This window comes from Microchirus variegatus (genome assembly GCF_963457635.1).
Source record: "Microchirus variegatus genome assembly, chromosome: 23".
Classification (NCBI taxonomy): Eukaryota; Metazoa; Chordata; class Actinopteri; order Pleuronectiformes; family Soleidae; genus Microchirus; species Microchirus variegatus.
The window spans coordinates 10,007,736-10,033,346 of NC_139824.1; the positions used below are offsets into that span (position 1 = coordinate 10,007,736).

General features: G+C 40.0%; 3 protein-coding genes across 3 annotated transcripts in view; 2 read left to right on the forward strand and 1 right to left on the reverse strand.

Annotated features, from left to right (window-relative positions):
- sh3d19 (SH3 domain containing 19) overlaps positions 1 to 13,067 on the forward strand; it is a gene marked incomplete at its 5' end in the record, with an annotated part of 16,443 nt that extends 3,376 nt beyond the window's left edge. Inside the window, 18 exons of the mRNA XM_083909366.1 lie at positions 4,014 to 4,053; positions 4,199 to 4,325; positions 5,124 to 5,274; positions 5,364 to 6,341; positions 6,983 to 7,096; positions 7,176 to 7,285; positions 7,549 to 7,577; positions 7,665 to 7,872; positions 7,965 to 8,033; positions 8,491 to 8,628; positions 8,712 to 8,787; positions 8,896 to 9,026; positions 9,146 to 9,204; positions 9,826 to 10,055; positions 10,597 to 10,646; positions 11,247 to 11,433; positions 12,631 to 12,740; positions 12,826 to 13,067. Coding sequence (XP_083765492.1) covers positions 4,014 to 4,053; positions 4,199 to 4,325; positions 5,124 to 5,274; positions 5,364 to 6,341; positions 6,983 to 7,096; positions 7,176 to 7,285; positions 7,549 to 7,577; positions 7,665 to 7,872; positions 7,965 to 8,033; positions 8,491 to 8,628; positions 8,712 to 8,787; positions 8,896 to 9,026; positions 9,146 to 9,204; positions 9,826 to 10,055; positions 10,597 to 10,646; positions 11,247 to 11,433; positions 12,631 to 12,740; positions 12,826 to 12,933 — 2,915 coding nt within the window. The 3' untranslated portion in view covers positions 12,934 to 13,067. The remainder of the gene's footprint in view (positions 1 to 4,013; positions 4,054 to 4,198; positions 4,326 to 5,123; positions 5,275 to 5,363; positions 6,342 to 6,982; positions 7,097 to 7,175; positions 7,286 to 7,548; positions 7,578 to 7,664; positions 7,873 to 7,964; positions 8,034 to 8,490; positions 8,629 to 8,711; positions 8,788 to 8,895; positions 9,027 to 9,145; positions 9,205 to 9,825; positions 10,056 to 10,596; positions 10,647 to 11,246; positions 11,434 to 12,630; positions 12,741 to 12,825) is intronic.
- Positions 13,068 to 13,549: 482 nt separating this feature from the next.
- On the reverse strand, positions 13,550 to 17,095 carry rps3a (ribosomal protein S3A). Its single transcript, XM_083909076.1, has 6 exons — positions 16,997 to 17,095; positions 16,255 to 16,358; positions 15,317 to 15,504; positions 14,342 to 14,550; positions 14,132 to 14,241; positions 13,550 to 13,721 (listed from the first exon to the last, which is right to left on the reverse strand). The coding sequence occupies exons 1-6, from the start codon at positions 17,056 to 17,058 to the stop codon at positions 13,594 to 13,596; spliced, it is 801 nt and encodes a 266-aa protein (XP_083765202.1). The 5' UTR covers positions 17,059 to 17,095; the 3' UTR covers positions 13,550 to 13,593.
- A 5,576-nt stretch (positions 17,096 to 22,671) lies between these two features.
- The window catches only part of lrba (LPS-responsive vesicle trafficking, beach and anchor containing), a gene marked incomplete at its 5' end in the record, with an annotated part of 183,053 nt that continues 180,113 nt past the window's right edge, over positions 22,672 to 25,611 (forward strand). Inside the window, one exon of the mRNA XM_083909541.1 lies at positions 22,672 to 22,854. Within this exon, the coding sequence (XP_083765667.1) occupies positions 22,672 to 22,854 (183 nt within the window). The remainder of the gene's footprint in view (positions 22,855 to 25,611) is intronic.

Here is a 25,611-nt window from a genome sequence, read left to right on the forward strand (position 1 = left end):
GATGTTAACAGAACTGTGCGGCTAGATTTGACTCATGAAACAGGTAAGAGTCATTATTGTTGTTCAGTAGAGAGAGAGTTAACAACATCCAGGTATAACACAGAGGACGTGGTGATGATGATGATTGAAACTTCTGGCCGTTTCTTCAGTCTTTAGTGTCTTTATTTTTGTGTCCTTTCACATGTTGTTCAAGTGTAACCTGAGTCTGTCAGAGTGAGGGTTTCACACAGACAACAAGCAGCAGGTGTAACAGGTGGATCTGCCAACGAGGGCCGAGCTTTCAGGCCTGAGGCATTAACAACAAGCTTTCACTCTCTGTTTGTCTCAGTGTCCGAGGCTGAAGTTTCTCTCTACTCTATCTGTGTACTATGATGTGAAATCTACTCCATGGCTGTACTTATACATGTGTTGTTTGTGTAAATGCATGACTGATGCTGGGATTGCACCTTAGCTCAGGTACATGCTGTTCCTTTTCTGCCTTGTATGACAATATTCTGTCATTTTAATCCATTTAATTGACCTTTTAACCAGAGATTTACTCGCGTTACTGTAATTCAGTAGGGTTTTTGTGTGTACTTTGTAAATAATAATTTTGGCAGTTATTGGTGTCTTCTTGGCTTCTATAATCTCAATTTGTGTGTCAATTTTAAATGACATCTGTCATGGAGGGGAAAAACATTTTGTGACCTTTGACCCATTTTATTGACACATTTACATATTTTAATATGTAGTTTTGTACGTTTGCCTTTAATTATAAACAATTAATGTGAGATTTGTGTCTTCAACCTTGTTCAAAAAGTCCTGGCAACAGTCCTGCTGAAAAGATATTGTCCCAATGTTTTTGTTCATTATATTATAGCTATGATGGATTTAATCTGGGATATACAATAACAATAAGCATAACCATATTCAAACACCTGACCTTTACACAAACAGGGATTATAATGACGTATTCAAATACTCTTACAGTACTTTAATATAGAGCTGGTCCCTTTTAACAGCTTCCACACTTTTCATTAAGATTTTGAAGTACAAATACTTTGTTACAGTACGTACTTCGCACGTCTGTGCTTTACTTCTTTATTTCTGACAACTTTTACTTTAACTCTGCTTCATTTACATCAAACACTTAACTGGTTCGTCAAGGTTTAATTGATGTTCCGTTGGCTAGGGTTTGGTTCTGGTATTTCTAGTTCACACGCAGTCCTTCTGGTAAACCGTAGCAAACTACAGTTTAAATATTTTGAGTCAGTGTGAGTCTAATAAACGTTATTTTTGAAAAATTGAAAGGATGAATTTAGGAGTAGATGTTTGTTACTGATGTCTGATATTGTTTTGAAACTTAAATTCTGTTCATTTCTCTTCTTGTGCTACTTTATCCTCACAAAAAACATCAACAATCTCCATGATATATGTACATAGTCACATTGTTCTGTTCATTTTCATGATGAGCTAATTGAATACAAGTAAAAAATAGACATTTTCATTATACCTATATAGATTATACAATAATATTGATATTAATATTGCTCTAAAAGCATCAACTGACACCAAAACACACACAAGAACCAGCTCAACAGAAGCTTTACATTTTTAATATTTAAAGGGACACTTCACCAAAAAATATACAGTTTTTTTGTACTAATTTGCAGAGATAAACGTGTCATGTGATCATCGAACGGCCACTCTGAGACACACCTTTCATTCCCAAAATGAAATAAAATTGAGTATTAGTTGATGTCAAAATAGCTTCCTTCAAAGACGATTAAAGCCTGTTAAGACTCAGTGTGCAGTTTAACTTTAACGTTCCAGTCTGTAAAATTTTAAGGTCAAATTTGGCTGAAATTGGAGATAAAATCCATTTTTAAACAAGTGTACAACCACCTGATTTGTATGAATTGTTGTTTTTCCCAGAATGAGCCTTGTATTTTTGGACCACCGCGTTCATTACAGACAAACTTAATCTTAAATCTCTGCATGAGACCGATGTGTTAAGTCATTGTCGCTGAGCATTGAAGAGGATTTTATGGTGATATTTGATTTTAGTATGATTTCTGCAGGTTTTGTGACTTTTAGATAGACTTTTCAGTTGGACTTTCCTCATAAGGTCCATGTTCCACCATAACATCAATAAGATTTTGTTCATTTAAAATGTACCGCTTCATATTATATGTGAATATCACTATAAAACATGACATACAGTGTTGTTTTCTTTATTCCCTGATCATAACGAATGCCTCTCTTGTTTTTTTTCCTCCTCTGCAGATCAGCCTGAAAGAACCAAACAGGAGCATTTGCATCACAGGTATGTCGTTTCTTCTTCTGATTAAAATGGACACTGTCCCTTTAACAGTGAGATCCGCTGATGCTGATGTTGTGACTGAACCCAAACAATGAACTGGTGAAAAACATCAGCGAGTGACGGGGAGAAGGTCAACGTGAGCATGTTGTTGTTGTTGTTGTTGTTTTTTTAAGCACATTTTGAGATAAATCAATCAATGAATCAATCGAATGAATCACGTGGAAGAGAGAGAGATAGATAAAGAGAGAGAGGAGGGAGGTGATAGTTGTTTTTTTCCCCTGATAGTTTAAATCACCCTCCCACTGTTGTGTGTGTCAGCCTCCTCTGTTTACTGTCGCTTTGGTGAAGAGTCAGGTGGATGACGGAGATCAGGTTAACTCTTAAAGAAGAAAAGGGGGATTGGCAAAAAAGGGAATAATGGTGTTTGAGTCAAGTCATGATAGATTTGAATGGATTGTAGGAAAGAATACGTCGACAACTCTGGGAGGAAAACAGCCTGAGGTTTGGTTTCTGATCTGGAGATTTAAAAACAGCTGTTGTTTTAATGATGTATATGTACTTTGTTTATGTTAAGGACCAGGATTTGAAGGGATGTTATTCTTTTTCCTGGTGTAATAAGGAAGTTTCTAAATTAAATCCTTTATAAACTGGATGTTGATGTATCCTTTGTCTGCTTTGTTTCTATTGCTGCCTCTTGGCCAGGTCGTCATTGTAAATGATCATAAATGGTTCTCAATTGACTTAAATATAGGTCAAATAAATAAATAAAATTGCCCTCAACCTAAATACAAGTATTTTTGCTTTACGTAACCTATGCTAATACTGGGAGGCGGAAGTTGTGTTGTCTTGTGTCATGTTGTCAAACGGAACTTTTACATTTATTAATCATCCTATACATACATACTGTTATTTTTCCAGTTTATGTGCAGGCAAAATGATGTCCATGGAACATAAGCTTTATATCATAATACTCCTTTTATAGCATTACATTAATCCTATCATTTAAAAAAAAACAAAATCTCAGTTACAAAAGTCATGTCCACAAGTTTCTTCCAATAATTTATCCTCTTATTCCATTTTTATACAATTTCCTATTGATATTTAAACATATACATTTTTAAAGTCTTACATCAATGCAAAAACAAAATGGTATTAATGGAGTAAACAAGCAATATAGAGTGTATTGTACTGCCAGAGGGAAGTGAACTGATTCCTATAACAGCTGACTCAGTATTGAGGTATGAGTCTGTGTGTGTGTGTGTTTGCACCTCAATGATAAATGGTATTTTTCCTCTTCTGCTCTGCATCACAGTCAAGGGCCTCTGTCGACTCTACGAGCTGCGATCAAACGAAGTAAGTACAGCTGACGTTCTTTATAGCAGTTTTTTCCACATCCGTCTTGTTTTCCCGTCGGATTGTGAGCAGCATAAGTCAGGACGTAAATCACAGATTTTGGTGGTGATCAGGATACAAATTCAGGACAATTGCTAACCTTGTGAGATAAGGCAGTTTACCGACACTGTGGGAAACGGAGCGGCCTTGGTGGAAGTATGTTTTGTAGGAACGCAATGCCAAATCAGCATTGTAACATACTTTATATATTAACCTTTTTGTTATTATAATGTTTTTCATTTTATATTAAATGAGCTGATAATGAAGCGACAGGTTGCTGAAAGGAACATGGAAACTTAACTGTGTTTTCTTTCTTCAGCCAGAAGCAACTCTCAGTGTGAACATCACAGAGACAGAAGGTAATGTAAAAATAGTTTCCATCAACCATGTTTCGTTCTCGACTGAGTCATTAAAGAGAATAAAACGGGTGGATTAGTGGATGTATCTTGGTTGTCTTTCAGATCTTAACAGTGTCTTTTCACGGTTTGTCCTTTTTTTTTTTAGACGACCAGAGATCACCATCGTCTCCGCAGAACCTCTGAGCACTAACGGCTGGTTTTCCGGACCTTCTGTGGTTCTCCCCTCTCTCCCTCAATCCAGCTGGTCTTCACATGTCCAGACCGTCTCCCAGGTAGGACTGCAGCCCCACGAATGAAACAATGAACAAAGCTTGGTTATATAAATCCATGCATACTGTAGGTTAGCCGCACATGTGTCAAACTCAAGGCCCGGGGGGCCAGATGTGGCCCGTCACGTCATTTTATGTGGCCCACGAGGTCTATGCTGCTTTTAAGGCGTGTGTTGACCACAAACTACATTTCCCACAATGCATTGGCGATTGTGTTACCCGTGAAGTGACGGCATCCCGCGACTAGTTTGCAGTGTATCATTGTACATGCATCATGCGACGAATGAAATTGAGATTGAAATATCCACAAATGATCCCAAAATGTCCAGGAAGAGAAAGATTGATGCAGATGGAAGGCAGTTTCAAGAAAGATGGGAAGGCGAATGCATGTTTGTGCTTCAAGGAGAAAAACCAGTATGTCTTTTGTGTTATGAGGCGGTGTCGGTCGTCAAAGACTACAATCTACAGTCGGCCAAGTATGCCAAAGTTAGCCTTCAAGAAAAACAACAAATTCTCAAAGAATTAAAAGGCAAACTGCGATCGCAGCAGAATGTGTTCACAAAAGCCACAACCAAAAACTATGAGGCAGTGAAAGCTAGCTTTATTGTGACTGAAGAAATCACCTGTGCTTCAAAGTCTTTTTCTGAGGTTGTGGCCCTCAGTGAAAATGAGTTTGACACCCCTCCACAGTGTAGATGGTTCCCTGGATGTCAAAGAACATCCAGCTTCTTTCCACACATGTAAATAAAGCTGTAGTTTACGGGGAAAATAATACACATAACGCTCTTTTTCATGACTCAGCCTCCACCGTCCTATGACCAGGTGATTCAAGAGAAGACGCAGGAAAAGCCCACCGCTGCTCCACGGCAGCCCGCCTTCATCTCCACAAGCGCCACGCAGACCGACCCTGAAAGGGAAAGCAGCACCGCCGCCGCTGGGAAAACATCTGCCGGTAAGACGTATAAAAGTATCTCCTGGTTTAAACTCCACCTTTGGTTTGTTTCGGCTCCACACGTGATGACTGTCGACATGTGTTTCCAGGTAAAAAACCACAAAAGCCACCAAGACCGTCGCAGCCCAGAGCAGCAGACACAGAGAGTCAAACTGTTTCACCTCCTGATAAGACAGCGGGGACAAGCACTGAGGACCAAAGTGGATCTAACGTAACATCAGAGCAACCCAGTCAACCCAGATCTGTTATTGTCCGCTGGGACTTTCCGGTAAACCATCTCTCTGCATCCGAAACCACTCCCTCGTCTTTACGCTCAGAACCTCTGCCACGCCCCGTGCCACTTCCTCGTAGAAAACACCGAAAGCAGGCAATCGTAGACGAGGTCAGAGATCAGCCTTTGGTGAGTCTCGGTGAAAGTCGTGACCCTGTTCGCGCCGATCCAGAGTATGAATCCTCGAATGAGTATTTAAAGGAACTGTTAGAGGTCTTCAGTGCAGAGAGAAGCGACACTGTCGACCAATCACACGAGGCCTCGCAAAGTGAAGATGCTGTTGGCGAGATGAACACCAGCAGTCATCGTAACATCCAGGCCAGGATCCAGGCCTTCGAGAGCCAGGCCTGCGCCGAGGAGGAAAATGCAGTGGAACCAGTCAAACCAGAACCACGACCAAGGAAGGCCGTCGTCAAACCTCCAGTCGCTGCTAAACCATCCACGGCTCTTAAACCTACGTTTAACAACAGTGCTGATGACAACAGTCAAAATGTCACCTACGCAAATGTACCGCAAAACCACACACCAGCGGCAAGACCTCTGCCCCCGAAGAAACCCGTGGGGATGTCTATAAAAGAGGAGTTAGAGATTTTACACAGCAAAGGTGTCGTTCCACCACGGTCGCGTCCTCCCGGTCTGATCAGAGACAACAGCGTTTATGAAGAGGAACCTTCACCACTTCCTCCTGTTCCTCCAGTGAAGCCTCCTAAGGAGCCACTCAAACCCAACCTGAACATCAACAACCACAACTCGGCGTCCATGTTCAACGAGAACGAGTACGAGAACACTCTCACGCGTAAGTACTACTCAAATAATGCATTCATCAGTCGATATGTTTAGAGTAGTTTGAGTAGGTAGCTAGTGAGCTGGTGTTGAAGAAGCACACAGAGCGAGTAAAGCAAGACAGTTTCATATACTTTAGCAGCTCTATAGCTGAAAGCACCAAGAAGCACAGGCCATTAGTTTCAGAAGTTATTTCTCTTTCTCTTTTTTATTTTTTTTAGAAGTTTCAGGAGTCAATTCTACTTCACAATCACATTTTTAAATCACAGTCATGATCGTGATATTGAAATTCGGTGGCTGCATGTACCAATCACAGCTTTTATATAAAGACAATTTATTGTCACATGAAGACTTGTTCTGTGTGCATATACCTGACGAGAAAGTTTTGTCTTATTCACATTCTCGCAAAAAAATAAATAAACAGAGACTCCCTCGAAAAGTGTTGGAACAGCTGCTGTTTCATTCACCAAGCAGCTCCAAATTAAGGTTCCTGGATGCAGTCAAGGCAGACTTGCATACACACAACAGACAGATATTTATTTCTTTTCAGACCAAAGATCGACTAACCATTGTGCTTAGCCCGAGCTTTGCATACAGCCGTAAATACACTGCTGTAAGACGTCCACTGTCCCTTTTTCTTTTTTTTAAATTTAGATCACATGCCAGTCGAGCCCGAGCGTAACGTGGACAGCAACGGAGCCTCCTTCCCCAGGCAAAGTGTGACGAGGAGACCGACCACCATCAGAGTCCCCAGCAAAGCTGATTCATGTGAGTCGAGATTGACGGCGGTATTTTCTGTCTGAAATGAAAACTTATGGCGTTATGGTAACAGCTCGTCTCTTTTCAGTCTCGGGTAATTTTCAGGACAGTGCTCCTCCCCTTCCTGCTCAGAAGCCTGTGGGCTCCCTTAAAACAGCGGTCCCCAGGCAAAGCTCGATGCCCATCCTTCCTCAACAGGTAATTATTTCCTAATCCACAGAGCTAAAATTACATCATAAAATATGTACGTTCTGTACTTTACATTTACATTTTAAGGCTTTGTGATGTAGTGCATTCTTGTTCCTGCTTGATTTCCTCCAGCTTTTCACACACAAATGAACTGTTTGTAATCCCATGAACGCTTTGCCTTTCGCTGTGGCTGAATACTTGTGTGTTGTTGAATGGTTACTATGGTTTCTGGTACCGTTTTAGTGCTAATAAAAATGCTCAATCTTCTGCAGTTTGGGCCAGAGCCATCGCTTCCACCTCGGTAAGTGAGGGCAGGGGGGGGTTAAAAATCCTTTCATTTTAAAATGTAAGATACTCCTCACTCATCATGATGGTGTTTTCACTTCAGGAGACAAAGCACGACCAAGACCCTTCCACCTCGCCCTCCTCCAGCCAAACCAGGCCCGGGACGACCTCCTGCTCCCAGCCTTCAGGCCACAGGTCACTCCGTTTCCTGGGAGGTTTCACCTAAACCCCAGACACAGACGTCGCACAGGAAACGACCCGTCTTACCTCCGAGACCCAGCCCGGGCCATCGTCTCTACAACAAATACACCGTGAGGGAGATCCCACTGCACACCTGTGCGCTGTGTATTTCAAACGCGTATTTCAACGTTACACATTTTGCTTTCTTTCTTTCTTTCTCCAGCTTGAACTCCCTCACGGAATTGCAGCCCTCGACTACAACGGCACCAGTACAGGAGAGCTGTCATTTCAGGTGACTTTTGCTTTTGTTCCACACATAAAATAAAAGTGCATTACTATCATTTATAAAGGTGCATTATGTAATAAATCTAAAGCAACTGGTCATAAAATCGTCCTAATATGTCACAGAGGCTCAGGAATAATGTTCATATAACAAACTGAACTCACCAACAACAACAGTACAGACAAAATATTTGCATCCAAAAAAATATTTTGCAGACTGCAAATCATGTTTATGTTTTGAAATCATGTTTTGGCATGTGGCACCACCTACCGCCGTCTACCAATCATTGCAGTCAGTAGAATCTCAGCTGCCGAGCAACCACGGGTTGCCAGTTACGTCAGAAAACGAAACCTAAAAGACCTCGGTGTTTTGAATTTGAATGTAGTAACCGTTTTTGGCCACATTCTTACATATGGCGCCTTTAAGTCTCACTTCCACAACTTGCTTGAAACGTCTTCGTCAACAGAAAAATGAAGTGCTTCTTCTGGTCGAGGAAATTGACCAGAATATGTTCGAATGCCAAACTGGAGACATCAGAGGCAGAGTCCAGAAGTCTCGCATGAAGGTCATAACTCCCCTTGCCTCTGACATGTCTGTACCACAGGTAACTTGTCCTTCAATCGTGAGTAAAAACTGCTTTATTGACGCTTGTTTTCCACTTTAAATCTTTGTTGTGTTTCTCTACAGGGTCCTGGACCAAGTGCTTCAGCAAATGGCGGCAGTAATGGGCAAAAGATGCAGGTTATTTATGACTTCTACCCAGGTGACACATGCTTTTTGTTGTTACTTAGACTATTGATATGCATATATGCAATATGTCTCTGTGTTAGTAATGTGCTAGTTAACAATGATGTGCGTTTTGTTCACAAAGAGGGTCCAGGAGAGCTGGGTCTGAAAGCAGGAGACATTGTGACCATGGTGGAGCCGGTGGACAGCGAGTGGTGCAGAGGCACGTGTCGCGGATCTACCGGGTTCTTTCCTGTCAATTATGTCAAAGTCTTGGTGAGTTTGAACTGTTGAAATGGTTTGAAACGTAATCACGTAACTCTGCGGTAACAACAAGCCCTTGTATAAAATGTAAATCATGTACAATATGTATGTAAAATTTTATTTTTTTATAGTCTGATTCAACAAAAACCCTGCCTGAACGGAAACCGAAGCCTCCATCTGCAACACTCAGGTACCTTTATTTATTTATTTATTTTATTTTTTTAGAAACATACAATCTCGAGAATTAGGGCCACACAGGAAAAGAATATTTGAGTTCTGACTTTAAACTCAGAATCCTGACTTTATTCTCATTTAAAGTCATAATTCTGACTTTAAAGTCAGAATTGCTTCAAAATACTCTCTGAAATCTGACTTTATTCTCCTTTAAACACAGGATTATGACTTTAAATTTAGAATTCTGACTTAAAAACTCAGAATTGTGACACTAAGAATTGTGTTTTTATTCTCCTTTAAACTCAGAATTTTGACTTTGTCAGAATTCAATTCTGACTTTAAACTCCGAATTATGACTTCATTCCCAGAATTCGATTCTGACTTTAAAACTCAGAATTATGACTTTATTATTGAATTTTGACTTTAAAAACTCAGAATCATGACTTTATTCTCCTTTAAACTCAGGATTATGACTTTATTTTCCTTTAAAACTCAGAATTCTAACTTTAAATTTAGAATTCTGACTTTAAAAACTCAGAATTATGACTTTAAAGTCAGAGAACCCAAGTATGTTTTCATCACTCATCTTCCGTAGACCTGAATACACCTGATGTGTGAAACGTTGTTCCCTGTGCAGCGGTCCACGCTGTAAGGCGAGGTTTGACTTTGAGGGCGAGCACAGTGATGAGCTGTCTTTCACCGAGGGTGATGTGATCCGGCTGACGGAGTACTGCGGACAGGACTGGGCTCGGGGACAGAACGGCGCCGCATCTGGAATTTTCCCTCTTAACTTTGTGGAGATCATCGAAGATCTGCCTCCGCCTCCAAGTCGGCAGCAGCCGCAGCCCAAGGGCATAGCACTGCCTGGTAAAGTCAAATTATTGCCTTTGTGTTGATCTGGACCTTGGATTTGTGACACTTTTTGATCCTCAATCAAAACAAAAGAGTGTCTCTGTGTTTTTCCCCAACAAAGAGCCTCTCTGCCATCTTTTTCCTCTGTGTTAGCATTAACCTCTGTGGCATGTCAGGAATGTGTGCTTCTGTTTCTGTTTCATTAAATCACTGTTTGTCTCTCGTCACAAAACACGAGGCCCTGATACACTTACAACTATTTCTGTAGCCACGAGAATCAGGAATTATTTAATGATTCTGGGAATTAATATGTGCTCATAAAACCCCCACACAGTTGTCTAGACCAAATTATTGGATCTTTTGTCTCTAATTCCCTTTACAGCTTTTTTTTGTCTTTTAACTACACGTACAAATGCTGGATTTATTTATGAAACCATCTAATGTTAAATCCCCTTAGGTTACTATAATAGATTTAATGTAGATTAATTATTCTGTAACTTGTCAGATCCTTCTCATCTTAAATAACGATTATAAAGACATGTTTTCCCTCCTACAGGCATGGTGACTTCTCCAGCTGCAAATACTGAGCCTGCCAAACCCTCTCAGGTAACGAATAATTGGATAAATGCAGTATTCATTTTAGTTAAGTGTCTCCAGTAGGGAAGAGGATTACACAGGCCACACAGGACAACAATATTTGAGTTCTGAGGTTTAAAGTCAGAATTCTGAGCTTAAAGTCTGAATTCTGTGTTTTAAATTCAGAAATTCTGAGTTTAAAGGCAGAATTTTGAGAATAAAGGAAGAGGATTAGGGCCACAGGAAAACAATATTTGAATTCTGAGTTTTAAAGTTAGAATTCTGAGTTTAAAGTCTGAAATTCTGAGTTTAAAGTCTGAAATTCCGAGTTTAAAATGTGAAATTCTGAGTTTAAAATCTGAAATTCTGAGTTTAAAGTCTGAAATTCTGAGTTTAAAGTCTGAATTCTGTGTTTTTAAAGTCAGAAATTCTGAGTTTAAAGTCAGAATTGTGAGTTTAGTCAGACATTCTGAGAATAAAGTCAGATTTCTGAGTTTAGTCAGACATTATGAGAATAAAGTCAGAAATTCTGAGTTTAAAGTCAGAAACTCAAATATGTTTTTCCTGTGTGGCCCTAATCCTCTTCCGTACTCCTGTAAAAGAAGCGATTGAACATTTCTTTGGACACAGGTGTCTCAGCCCAGTGTGGACTGGGTGGTGGCTCAGTACGACTATGCCGGGAAGTCGGAGGATGACTTGTCCTTTCAGCAGGGCGACCGTATCCTGGTGACCCAGCGTCTTAGCGCTGAATGGAGCCGCGGCAGACTCAACGGCAGAGAAGGAATGTTCCCCGCAGCTTTTGTTGAGAGCAGCACGGGTATGAAATACGAAGTGTTGCCTTTTTTTTTTTTTTTTGCTCTTATGAAATGACAGCATGGTGCAAGGGAAAAAACGCCCAAACTCATTACTGTCATTACTGATGGTAATAAAGACAATAACAAAGAGCACAACTGGGTGTTTTGCAGCAAAGTGTTGTGCATGTCCATGTCGTCAGGGTAAACAAAAGTAACTGATTTGTTGATAATAATAATCATTTATAATAATAACTCATTTCTATTCTTGTCTTTCTTATGACATAATATAGTGGAAAAATGCTGTCAGCGTCTATTTTCTGGTTTCTTTACTTCTCTATAACAAAATCCAAAACAAACAAACAAAAGGCTTACAACTAATTGTAAGCTAGCATTTAGGTATTTTACTACTAACGGTGGTTAGCTCGATGTTTATGCCTTACCAGCATTTAAAAATGGTTGCTTATTAGCATTTAGCTAACCTCCTTTAGTTATTTAACATACTAAAGTTGGTAAGCTAAATGCTAACAAGGCTTAGCTAACTCTAGCAAGTATTTAAAATAAGGCTGGTAAGATGGATTAGCATTAGGCTAACTATCTTAATTAGTCAAAGATTTTAAGACATTTTAAGATTTTGGATAAAATAGATTGACATATTTCAGTTTTCTCATATTTTATGGACAAAATGGTTAATATTGAAGTAGGTTTTGTTCAGGTGTGGCTTGACTAATACTTTATGAGGTGCTGTTTGGGAAATGTGAAAATAACTGCAACATTTCGCTTTATACATGTTTGAAAAAGTGGTGTGGATTTTTGAAAATCACTTTTTAGCATTTTTTTGTTTTTTTGTTTGTTATTTTAGGTAGTTATTGTCACGATAATGAATTTTTAAGTGTTTATTTCCCCCGCTAAGGTGGTTTAAATTTGTTATTTTGTTCTATAAACACCTCTTTTATTTTGGTACTTCCGATTACCGGCAGTGTGAGTTTCCATATTAGCTAAATATTTAGTTTATTTTGCATTAAATGTAACATTTAGGTGTAACATTTAATATTAACTATTTACAAATACATTTCTAAGTTAACAAATATTGTTGTAAATGTGCTTAAAAAGCGAAAAATTCACACCACCTTTTCAAACATTGTTTGAAGCTAAATGTGACACAACTTTATTATACAGTTATTTATCATTAACTCATTGGTTTTGTATCTTGCCTCGCTCAGCAGGTCAGCAGTCATCGACTTTACCGCAGAGTGAGGCTGCACCAAGTGGCGACAGAGGCAGGGCTTTATATGACTTTAAGTCAGACTGCGATGAAGAACTCTCTCTGCAGGTATGATCGGGTAAAATTGTTCTTCTCACATACGACACATTTACAGAGCAAAAATGATCACCACTCATTATCTCCTCTTCCACAGTTTGGGGATATTGTAACCAACCTCGAGTCCTTAGATGAAGAATGGTTCATGGGTGATTTAAGAGGGAAACGGGCCCTGGTCCCTAAAAACTATTTGCAAGTACTCTGATCGTAACAAAAGGTGGCTGTAAGGACAAAGACCACACAGGAAGACACTGAAGACACCGCCAATTGACTGCCTTTGACTAAACTGCACTATTTTCCCAATTCAAGCATTGTTTAACCTATAGCATTAACTTAATGAACTGCTTACTGAGTAACTTATACAGGTTATAAATATTGAGTCACAACTGGCTGTAAATACTGTGGATTTGGATTTAAAAATCATGGTTTTAACATTTGCACCATCTAGTGGTTTGGTGCCTTTATTATTTCCCTACTTCTACAAGCATCTACATTTTTGTACTAACACTTAAGTTGTTTTATAACTGGTCTAATTACATGTAAATAATAAAGAAGATTGAAATTGCAAACTCACAATCTGTGTATTTTTGCACTGCCATAGCATGAAGAACACCGTTTCTCAATTTTCCCCAAGACTGATATTGACTCATTCTAAGTGAGGTGTAACATCCCACTTTAATGTATTTATATATAAACAACAAATAGAGTAATGTTGACCTCATTCACAACACTTCGTCATACCAAATATAAGTAGCTACACTTTTTATCCCTTTTCTTGTACAAATTTGTATCTACCCACTGTAAACATGGACACACCACAGTTTATTGGTCATTTACATTTTTTATTAAATCTGTCAGGGTGTTTTTAGACTGTCTCCTGGATGGGGGGCTCGTAGCCGTCAGCCCTCTCCACCTTGGCTCCAGTGTCGTCACCGGCTGCTTTTGTAGTCGTGCCGGTACCGCCCTCACCATGGAGCTCCATCAGTTTGCCCACTGCGAAAAGACAACGACAGGCTTTTTAGCTCAGGCTGACGATAAAGGTGTAGGTCGGTGGCAAAGTAAGTATGATTTCACTCTCAAACTAGCTGTAGAGTAGGGCTGAACAACTTGGCTTAATCTGGGTTATTATTTTTCACTGCATTTTATGACATTGTAAATGTGATTTGAAATGAGATAAAACTTAAATTTGAAAAAGGAATAACTGCTCAGCCCTAGTCGAGACCAATCTTCAGATTCACAGTATGACATCACCCAAACTGAAAGCGGTTCACGTTCGTCATGAAAGGGAACGTCAGGTGATCTCAGCGGGCAGTAATCAGGAAATCATATGGGACCGAAACAATGGGTCATCATGTGTTCCCATAAGGACAAATGTGGTAAACGTGGCATTACTGTTCACTTACACTCAAACTTGGGCTTCTTGAGCATCTTGACCTTGCGGACGTAGACGTCGTGTAGAGGGTAGATGGACTGGCAGGCTTTCTCAATGTCCTTACCAACGCTGTCTGGGATCCTGGAACATGAAAACGCACATTACAGATGTGGCCAACTCTTAAATTTAACAACTTAAGACATTTATCCGTAACCTGCTTCATTATATCACACCAACTTACAGCTTGTTCACGACTTCCTTCAGATCGTTGGTCTGAACCTCACGGGTCATGATCTCCATCATCTTCTTCCTGATCTGGCGGACCTGCTGATGCTGGGCGTAGGAGGTCTTCCTGATCTGGTTGGTGCGCTTCTTTGTGAAACCCACGCAGAAGAGACGCAGAAGGTAACCGTCGGTGGTCTTGACGTCGACGTGAGCCTCGATCATGGTCTGAGAGGAAAGAAACCAAGTGAAAATTAGACTAAAACTCTTGTAGTAGCTTAGCTTTACCTGATTCTTACATTTTCTTCTTCAGCCAAAAATTAATCAAACTAAAGAAGAGTACCACAATATAGTTTCCATTTCTATTATTAGGTGTGCAAACTCGGTGCCTAAGAAAATGCTTTAAAACAATTCCCACTTTGCTTCCTCAAAAAACAACCGTAACACTAAATCTAAGTCATTTATCTTTGATTCTAAAGGGCAAAATCCCCAAAAACAAAAGCTTTACCTTATTTGTAGTTTGCTATATTACAGAAGACACCACAATTCTTAACAGTATAATTAAAAAACTAAATTTGACTCATTGCATAATTTATTCAATGACATATTTCACCCAACAAACAGTAAAATTGATTAATACAGCGGTATGAAGTCATATTTTCAAGCCTATCCTATGGAACTGAAGTCGATTCATGCTCTTTTTTCCTAATCGCTGAATGCATTTCAGAAGGTCTGCTGTTATTGAGCATCTAAATTAGACATTTCATTTTACATCCCCATCAAATATCTTTGCGCATTGCATACCATTGACCCTCAACTGTAACTTTACTCCAACTGTTCCTCCTAGATATTGTTTGTGTACCCAATTATTTAATTGTTGGAAAATAATTGGTACTAAACCAAAAGCATCCACAAATCGACTCGCTGTCCACAGTGAAATATTCAGAAGAACTTCCAGATAGATTTTCAACAAAAACACAAAAATCTTAATTACCTGCCACTTCTTGACCATGGAGCACATCTTATCACGGGTCAGGTCCATGCCGTGGAAGTTGGTGAGACAGTTCTTGCCCTGGACGTCTTCAGTGATGAGCTTGAACTTGCGGAAGGCCACCTCGTCGTTCTGCAGGTCAGCGAGGCTCACCTCGAACACGCGTCCCTTAAGACCATCAGAAGCGATTCCTGGTTGATTAAACGGATAGGAGTTGAGTGGTTTGGCCAACAGTTGTTAAAGTTATCATGATCTGGTTTCCATTAATGTGAAGAACTGTTATCTGCTGTTGGTTTGCATAGCGCCGACAAAAACTCAACTCTTTACTAACTGCTAATACAGACTGCAAGGGACATTCATGTTCGATTCACCAATATCTTAGTGGTTTTTTTTAAGGCAACTTGGGTAATTGTTAAGCTAATGTAGTTATGTCACACCCACCCGTGGAGTGTGGTCCATAGCTCTGTCTGATCTCCTTGCCACATGGCAGCTTAAGGTGATTCCGACCAACCAGCATTGATTTCTCTTTCCCCCCCCCCACTATGCTTCTGTATATTATAATACTGCACCAAAATCTACTTTGACAGTGGTGAGAAACGGTTTAGCCAAGCTTTTACAGTTAAATAATAGGTATAATAACTATTATTAATTATTTTGTCATACACTACCAACATTGATCCACTGCAGTGAAATTGGATAGCTGGGTGATGTTTAATTCATGTGATTTAACACTATCCAGTTTTCACTGATTATAGGAACACTACCACACTATTTCTTCTACTTCCTGGCTTTAAATTTTGGCATCACCATGTGCAATGAAAATCAACATGATGCCTGGAATGTGTGGCCATAGGTATCATCATTGATTCCGGTAACATTCACATTTAACAGGTCTTCAGACAGAAAACAACATTCACGTCTAAATATAGATGGAGACTTACTGGTTCCCTGAGTCCTGGTGACCAAGGTCTTGCCAAGATTGCGGATGTTGAACATGGCTGGTGCCTTGACATCATACCAGTCCTTCTTGGAGAAAGGGTCAACACTGCACAAGAAACAAATGCATCACAATTCATTAATCAGCACCGTCCAAACGTGCGCAGACCGCTGGTGGCCAGGATTTGGAGTCGCACATACTGTCAGCAAACCGGTTCAGCATGCACCGTGGAGATAGCTCAGGTTAGCATACGAGGTTTACACTTATCAACTCAGAAATATATAATGATTTCATACGCGACTGTCACGGCGTTCAAACACTCGTTACACAACACTAAATCAACACAATAGCTCGTCAACAACCGTCGTAAACGTGAGGTTTAACCACCATGTCAGAGGGCAAGCTCAGCTAAACTCATGCTAGCATTGAGTTGCTATTAGCACATAATAACGTTACCGAGTGACGCGGTGGCTCTTCACGTTTTCTTTAAAAACACAAACGCAAATGTGACGTGCAAAGGTTATAATACTGAAATAACTCAGTAAAACGCTTCGGCTCAAAGTGAATGGAACACGCTTGCTGTGCCTCCGTCAGGCGACAGAGAGGCCGGCGACGAGGAGACTAGCACCGGCCCTTCCATCATCTACGTAAAATCGTCCTCATCCTTCACATTTCTTGAGCAGGAATTGCACGGATGACAAGAACAAAGCATGTTTCGTGTTACCGTGAGTGAATGTCCTACTTACATCTTCTTTTTGGCACCTTTTTTGCCGCCTTTGGTCAGCCTCTTATTCTTGCCGACTGCCATGTTGGCTACAGGGAGTGAAAGAGAAGGAAGTTGGAAATCCCGCGAGAATTAAAGAGACGGACGGAGTTTGTGAGATTTGTATTATCTCGCGAGTCCTTGTAGCTTTCATTTTAGGGCTCCCCCTGCTGGCGAATGTTCAGCCTTTGACATGGTCATGGTCTATGGAAGCAAGTAAATACAGTACATTGTAATAATCCACGTTCTGTACAACTCCTTTACACACGTATTCAGTTTCTAAAGGCACTTCATAAAGTATTAAAACATAAATGGTGAAATACAAAATGTGCCTATAAATATAAGAATAAAATATTGAAGAAGATTTTAGAATTAAACACAGAATGTTTTTCTTAATTTAATCTGCTGTAATATTTATTGATCCCAAACATTCTTTAATCTGATTTTCCTGTCGCTGTTAATGTTAAATGCGGCAAACACATTTCTGATACAATATCTGAATACATACTTTCCAAAAACAACAACATTTATAAACAGCATTATGGCACTTAAACTTTACATCTAACTTTTTTTCTTTTTTTTAAATCAATGAAATACATAATGATCATGAAACAATGATCTTAGAATAAACGTACCAGTATCTTGGGACCATCCCATCAGGACCGACCAGTCTCTAGGTGTGTTAATGCGTCACACAGGTGTGATCCACCCACACTGTTGTTATTGCAAAGACAAGAATTTGTGTCTGTTGGTAAAATACAAGTCAGGTGTCAGATTCTATGGGTACACCTGTGAAATTCTTGCTCCATTATCTGTGGTGGATAATAATGCCTTTATTATTCCTGTTAAGAGACAGCGGATAAGACAGTTGGAGAAGTAAATAACATTCAAATACACGTAGGATCATTTCTTCAGTGTGCTCCTCTGTTAAAGGTAATGTGTTGTTATTTTCCCAATCCTGAGGGTGTTGCATCTTTTAAGCACCATGAGGCAAACTGAGATTTGATATAAAAATAACATTTTTAGTTGACTTTTTAATCCTGCGTAATCTGTTTGGCGTTTTCCTCTGACACCATTAACACACTCATCTCCTGCTTTCAGTGTCGTTTAAATCAACATAGTCAGACATACTGTGGAAATACTGCTCTTTTTATTCACAGAAATCATCATCTTTGTGACTCAAGTCTCATTATCTCTATGGAGAGTCCAGGTAGAAACATAATGAGACGAGGTTTGTGTTCGATCCAAAGGTCAGTCAAAGAATTTCCAAAGTGTTGTGATTAAGATGCGATGTCTGCCGTCCCCCAGGTCTGCTCGTTTCAGGTCATTACATCAGAGACGGAGCCCTGCGAGCGTCTCGTGGGGTGACGCTGCTGCCTTCCGTGACTCCTCTGGGTTCCCGGAGGGCTCAGGCAGACTTCACTGAGAGGTCAGTGTGGTAACACTGACGTCAGCTGCTTCTGTGGCAACAACTGTCATAGTTGCAGAGTTATTATCTTTGCAGAGCGAATATGAAGGTACCAGTATGAGCAGACTAGACTAAGTGTGTACTGTGTACATAGTATGATCAATTTCTAGGTTATGTTTGATTCTAATTTCCCTTAATGTATAACAGACAGGGATGGAATTAAACAGATAAAAACAGCTTTATTGTCTCTGGGGGCAATATTTACAGATTCACAACATGAAGTAATTGATGCATTTACTTACATACAGTGCTAAACAAATTTATTAGACCTCCTGTCAGTTCAAAACTGAAATAATATAACTGTTATTTATTTGGCAAATAAACTGAATTCACCATTTTCTCACCAAATTTGAGTCAAATCACTGGGCTTCTTCTCTGATAAGTCAGAAATTAATTAGTCATAACATTCAACCACTAAAACTAACTTTTCAGTTCAGGAATATTCTATCTATCTATCTATCTATCTATCTATCTATCTATCTATCTATCTATCTATCTATCTATCTATCTATCTATCTATCTATCTATCTATCTATCTATCTATCTATCTATCTATCTATCTATCTATCTATCTATCTATCTATCTATCTATCCAAATTTGGATGAAATTTGGCGTGAAGAGGGTGATGTGGGTCATCTAGGACGACCTTTGCCCTCTTAATAACTTGGTAGATATTGTCAAGATTATGTGGGTTAGTGCCAGTTATTCATTTGGGCAGAGTTTAACACAGCTACCAGCAATCGACTCAATAAATGACAAATGAAACATTTCAGAAAGCAAACTATCCCCCCCAAAAAAAAGAACATACTCCCGTTGGCCTTTTTGCAGAATCAGCTTCAAAGTCAATTTGTCATCCAACATGGTGCCCAAGTATTTGTATTGACATACAACGTCGTCCACAGCCGCGTTGTTCCTCTTGTCCGTTCAGCTCTGCGAATGCTCACGTCACTGGGGTTGCTGGAGGTGACGTGAAAAGGCATGTAACGCAGAGCTGTCACTTCGCCTCAATGTTTGGTTTCGACTGTTTTTGGCACGCAAAGACGTCTGTCATTGTGCTGCTGCTGTGTTGCACAGCGTCAACGTACTCATATACAACACTGTCTGTGTCACTTAGTTTAAAACTGGTGCTTGTTCAGCACGAGAGGTCACTTTGAAAGTTTCTTTTTTGATGTGTGTGATTACAGTTTTGGTGCAAGGATTATTACTCTTATTATTCCGGCAAAAATTGCATTTTTGAGGGCCTGAACATACCCCAAAACTCACCGATTTTTGTAACCGCATCAATCCTGCTGAAAAAGTACCTATTTAAAAGGTTTGGTGACAACGTGTGCAAAATTGGAAGTGGGAGGGGCTAAAAACGGACGCAAAAAAAGTGCTCGTAGGTCATCTCATGTTGGGTTTAACGTACATAGACGAAACTTGGTACACTCTTTCATGAGGTTGGGCCGTAAATGAAAGTCGATGACAAGTGTCCTGTGAATCATACAGGAATGCCGCCATTTTGGAGTGAATGTGAAAAACTGAGGCGTTTTTGGTGAATTTGTACCAATGCTATAAAATCTATCTAATTATTTTTAAAGGTGCATTATGTCATAAATCTAAAGCAACTGGCCATAAAATCCTCCTAATATGTCACAGAGACTCAGGAATAATGTTCATATAACAAACTGAACTCACCAACAACAACAGTACAGACAAAATATTTGCATTAAAAAAATATTTTGCAGACTGCAAATCATGTTTATGTTTTGAAATCATGTTTTGGCATGTGGCGCCACCTACCGCCATCTACCAATCATTGCAGTCAGTAGAATCTCAGCTGCAGAGCAACCACGGGTTGCCAGTTACGTCAGAAAACGAAACCTAAAAGACCTTGGTATTTTGAATTGGAATGTAGTAACCGTTTTTGGCCACATTCTTACACATGGCACCTTTAATGTATGACCTTCACACAAACTTATGTTCAGCATGAGCGTGTTTTGTTTGTTTTGTTTTGAGAAATTGAAAGTTCTCATATTGTACACATTATATCTACCTGCATCATACTATCTTGACACTCCAGTTTCTCTACAATGGATCAATCAAATTTGTTTGTGTTCTCTAAGAGAAATACTGGTTTCTAATGTACATGTATGCTCTCTGTGTTTTGTTGAAATTCCATCATTCCGTCCTAGGGCACTGGAACTGGTCAGTCTGGCTGTGGTGGTTGTGGTCCCCGAATGCAGTTCTTCACGTATGTTTCTGAGGCAGAAGCTGGTATTTGGAGGCAATCTGAATGTTTCTGGACGTTTCCTTGAACTGTGCGCAACAGCTCGTGGTCACTGCAACGTGCAGAACTTTGTGCCAGTGTGTGCATGAGATTAATCTGTGAATTGACCACAATATTTAGTCATCATTTATAGTCTTCAGCAGAAGCTTTATACTGTGGTCTTTATTCACAAACAGCATCATGTCCACAACATGTTATTTCAGTAGTAATAGATTAGGGATGTGAATCTTTGGATGGGTCACGATTCGATTCAAAATCGATTCTCGATTCAAAAACTGATACAATGCATAGTGTGTTAAGGCAAATTATGGCATCAAAACAATACAGTTTGTATAAGATAATGTGATAATGTGATCACACAAAGGCAAATGTAAGACAAAAGTTAACATTTATTTATTCAAAACAAATAAAAACTTACTTACTGTACAAAAAATAACTTGCATAAATAAAAGCTTTGACTAGCTGCCTTTTTCCCCCAGAAGTTACAAAAATAAACTGTACACAAATAACACAAAGTGGTGTTTTGTGTGGTTTTTCAAAATAGAAACTTAATAAAAGTAAGCAGTAATAAAGCATCACTTTTCTTAGTAGTTGTTATATCATTTCCATTTTGTAACTAAGTTGTTATTGGGTAAAGTAATACTATTTCAGTATTATGTTATATTTGAGAAGTGAAGGCCAGGATGTATGACAAAAAGTAGCAGTACTTCTCATACTTATTAATAGTACATAATGCCAATATAATGCCCTTTTAGAGAAAATAAAGCATATGACACATATGAACTGGTATTTTGATCTTTTTATTCAGTTGTTATTGTTTTTAATATAGCTTTTTTTGGTTTATATACTGTCTGTTTTGTGTATTTATGTGATATACAGCACTTCAAAACAGGAATTTGTTCTGCAACTAGAAGAATACATTCATTATACATAGTTTATGTACCCAAGCACTGGTTATTTAATTCAGTTGCCAAGCCTGACTGTGTGTTCAGCCCTCCCCCCACCTGAAAAAAACACCCAGCCCCCCCCCCCCCGCCCTCAAAAAGTAGTTGTAACGTCCCTGCGTGTCGTGCTGAGAGTCCACCTACAGTAAACGGCTCACCTGCCGTCGGGCTGAATAAACCGAGCTCGCCACTGCGCATGCGCCACTCGCTGAAGGGCTACACTGTCATGGCGGTGTCGAGCTGAACTGCCGGGGTAAATCAGGAAGAGAAGGCAACGCAGCTGGGTCAACGCTGACATTTCTCCGAAGCAGCGGAGTTTGTCGGGGGGGAGAGAGAGCGAGCGAACCCTCCGTCCCTTTATCGACTTCTCCCGGAGCTGCCGACGGACTCCACCCGCTGCAGTTTGTGAGTTTTTAGCCTCTGCCAGGCGCGCTACCTGTCAAGTGTGAGGACTCCGTGACAATAGCAACTTCCACCGCTGTGCGGAGATTATTCAACTCTCCCTCCGTGTCTTCCTTCGGTTTCTCAGTTGTCCGAAGAAGAAGAAGAAGAGGAGGAGGACGACGAGGACACCGCCGCTTCATCTGCCTGCCGCTGCTCACCTGCAGCAGCCCACTTCCCCCTCGGCTTTTGCGGCGTTAATCTATCCGTGTGGTATCAAGTTACGAAGTGGGAAGAGGAGCAGCTCACTGTGGAGTAAAGCCGTTGGCATTTTTACAGCTCGTCAACGACCGCACACATTCATTCACCTGGCGCTTGTTTCAGTTTTTATTTCGCCGAAGAGTATTTGGATGGGGAGGGAAACGTTCGGCTCGACAACAACTCAGCTGAAGGGGACATAGAGCCCTCGTTCTCCCCCGACACAGGGCTGCACCGTCACCGTTGGAGGTGAACAGGTGCCTTACCTGTGAACGCCACCTGTCCTTTCCCTTCCCTCCCTCCTTCCTTCCTCCCTTCCTTCCGTCCTTCCTTAGCAATGGCTAGCGAGGAGACAGCAGCGCCGCCGTCAGCTGATGGGAAGGACGGGAGATCTGGCACCATGGCACCCAACCCCGGGGTGCCCATCAGGGGGATCCGGATGAAGTTCGCCGTGCTCGTTGGTTTGGTGGAAGTTGGGGAAGTTTCCAACCGAGACATCGTGGAGACTGTGTTCAACCTGGTAAGCTGATTATACTCAGATGAGCTCAGAGTGCAGGCCTTTGATAGCACTGTCACTGAACTGTAACATGTGGATTCACGTTAAAATAACCACTTTTGATTTTATTATGACCCAACTTTGAGCAGATGAGGCCAAATGAGGTCTCAGATGGGCATATAGGGCAGTGTGAACTGTCAGATCCTGTCATGTAGATCCTGACCTAAATAATTGATCATATATATGTGAAAACTATACTTCAAAGTAGTCTTTTAAGTCACCCATGTGAACAATCTTAACAGTTAGTTGGCAATTCAGCAATATCATTAAGCTGTAGGAGCTTTTAATCAAAATTTGTGATAATATTGATAATATTGTACTGTAGCTCATTTACGAACATGACTTCATTTTAGTTTTAAGCAATTAGAAGGGAGACGTATGATTAAATTGTGATTTTTCTGGCCAATAATGCAACTTTAATTGTGTTAGTCAAGCTTCAGTTCAATATTGACAGTGTTACAGTTCTGCGAAATAAGACGTTTAATGATTAAATGAAACCATTAAGATATACTTTGTTTCCAACATGAATTCATTACATGTTTTGAATTAGCATAGGACATAGAACAATAACACAAATAATAGAATGATTAATTTGCAGCCTTTGTGATTGCTGATTTGAAAACTTTTTTTTAATGTGACCAGAAACGGTTACTACGTTCAAATTCAAAATATCGAGGTCTTTTAGATTTCGTTTTTTGACGTAACTGGCAACCCGTGGTTGCTCGGCAGCTGAGATTCTACTGACTGCAATGATTGGTTGACGGTGGTAGGTGGCGCCACTTGCCGAAACGCGATTTCAAAACATAAACATGATTTGCGGTCTGCAAAATGTATTTTTTATGCAAATATTTTGGCTGTACTGTTGTTGTTGGTGAGTTCAGTTTGTTATATGAACATTATTCCTGAGTCTCTGTGACATATTAGGAGGATTTTATGGCCAGTTTCTTTAGATTTATTACATAATGCACCTTTAATATAACTATTCAGCCTTATTTCACGTATTCAGAGGTTATTTGGCCGCTCTAGATTGACCGTAGATAGACTCCTCAGAGTGTACCCTACCTTACAGCTAAGATTGACCCCTTAACCCCTCATGAGGAGAATATAGTGGTAGACACTGGGTTCCTCATAAATCCTCCAATATGGAAACCATGCCCCTGTTATTTAGTCATTAATATCATGTTACGCAGACCCAAATGTATTATGTACACATTGTTTATAGAATATTACTCGAGCGTTTTACGTGAATCAGACAGTGTCGGAATCATCACGGCGGAGAAGCTGTTGCAGCTAATTAGTTGGCGCTCTGTGTGACATATCCAGGTCACTGATGGTGTGTGTGTGTGTGTGTGTGTGTGTGTACACCCCTCATCTGTCTACTACCTGTTGCCCACCCTAATCCTGTGGTTTTGTCTGTTTCGCGACACATTCATTCATTCATTCATACGTAGGTGCTGCACCTGCATGCGAATGAATGAAGGAACAAGGAAGTTCAGCGTGAAGGAGAGGGCATGCTTACGGTTACGGTTTATCCGGTTGAGTGGAGGGAGGAGAGATGAAGGTGAAACCTGCGGAACTGCTTTTTCACTGTGGCAACACACTGAATTAAGTCATTTTCTAAAATGTTTTATTTATTTAGAGATCAAGGCTCATTCTCAATGTTTCCAGTCATGGAACTGTTAAACATGAAGTTATGACTTCATCTTGTCCGTGTCATCACCAGATCTTCACTTTACTTACCAATTAATTTGATATCTTAAAATGTGAAATTAAACATCTGTTTTCGTATAGATCTGTAACTTAAAGGTGCCATATGTAAGAATATGGCCAAAAACGGTTACTACATTCATATTCAAAAAACCAAGGTCTTTTAGGTTTGGTTTTCTGACGTAACTGGCAACCCGTGGTTGCTCGGCAGCTGAGATTCTACTGACTGCAATGATTGGTAGAAGGCGGTAGGTGGAGCCACATGCCAAAACATGATTTCAAAACATAAACATGATTTGCAGTCTGCAAAATGTTTTTTTTAATGCAATTATTTTGGCTGTACTGTTGTTGTTGGTGAGTTCAGTTTGTTATATGAACATTATTCCTGAGTCTCTGTGACATATTAGGAGGATTTTATGGCCAGTTGCTTTAGATTGATTACATAATGCACCTTTAACAACGAGTTCCATTTCTTGACAAGTTTCCAGGACGCAAAGCAACATCATGTGATATCAGATCTACTTGTCTTTGTTGTCTGAAAGTCCACCTCCAAAGATATTTAGTTTATTACCATGTAAGGCGTATAAATATGGCTTTATAAATCACATAAGGGAAGCGTGAACTGGCATTGTATGGTTTTGTTTCTTGGGAAAACAACTTGAACAAAAACAGGGATGAATTCATAAATCATCACCACTGAGGAAAGGGATGCTCATTAAAAAGTGGGGCCACAAATGTAGCTGACAGGATGAGAGTCTTGTTGTTGTATAATGTGTATACTTACATTGGCTGGAATTGTTGCACCCTTGGCTTTAAACCAGTTTTGGTTGTTTGCTACAGTCGATCGACAAACCTGTTACTGCCCATATGAAGTACAAGCAAAATATGAAAAGAAATATCACAAAGATCCATTGATTTTGCCTTTAAAATCCAACTAGAGGACGTTGCCAATTAGTGGTTTTTTTTTTTTTCTGTGTTTGCTTTAGTCAGTAATACTGCACAAAATTAGCTGGG

What these genes read in the sequence shown, in the direction of transcription:
- rps3a (XM_083909076.1), bottom strand. Translation starts at nt 17,058, where the DNA reads ATGGCAGTCGGCAAGAATAAGAGGCTGACCAAAGGCGGCAAAAAAGGT. An exon ending in CCATGGTCAAGAAGTGGCAG is followed by an intron (nt 14,551 to 15,316) that starts GTAATTAAGATT and finishes CTTTCCTCTCAG; the next exon opens with ACCATGATCGAGGCTCACGT. An exon ending in CAAGAAGCCCAAGTTTGAGT is followed by an intron (nt 13,722 to 14,131) that starts GTAAGTGAACAG and finishes GTCTTTTCGCAG; the next exon opens with TGGGCAAACTGATGGAGCTC.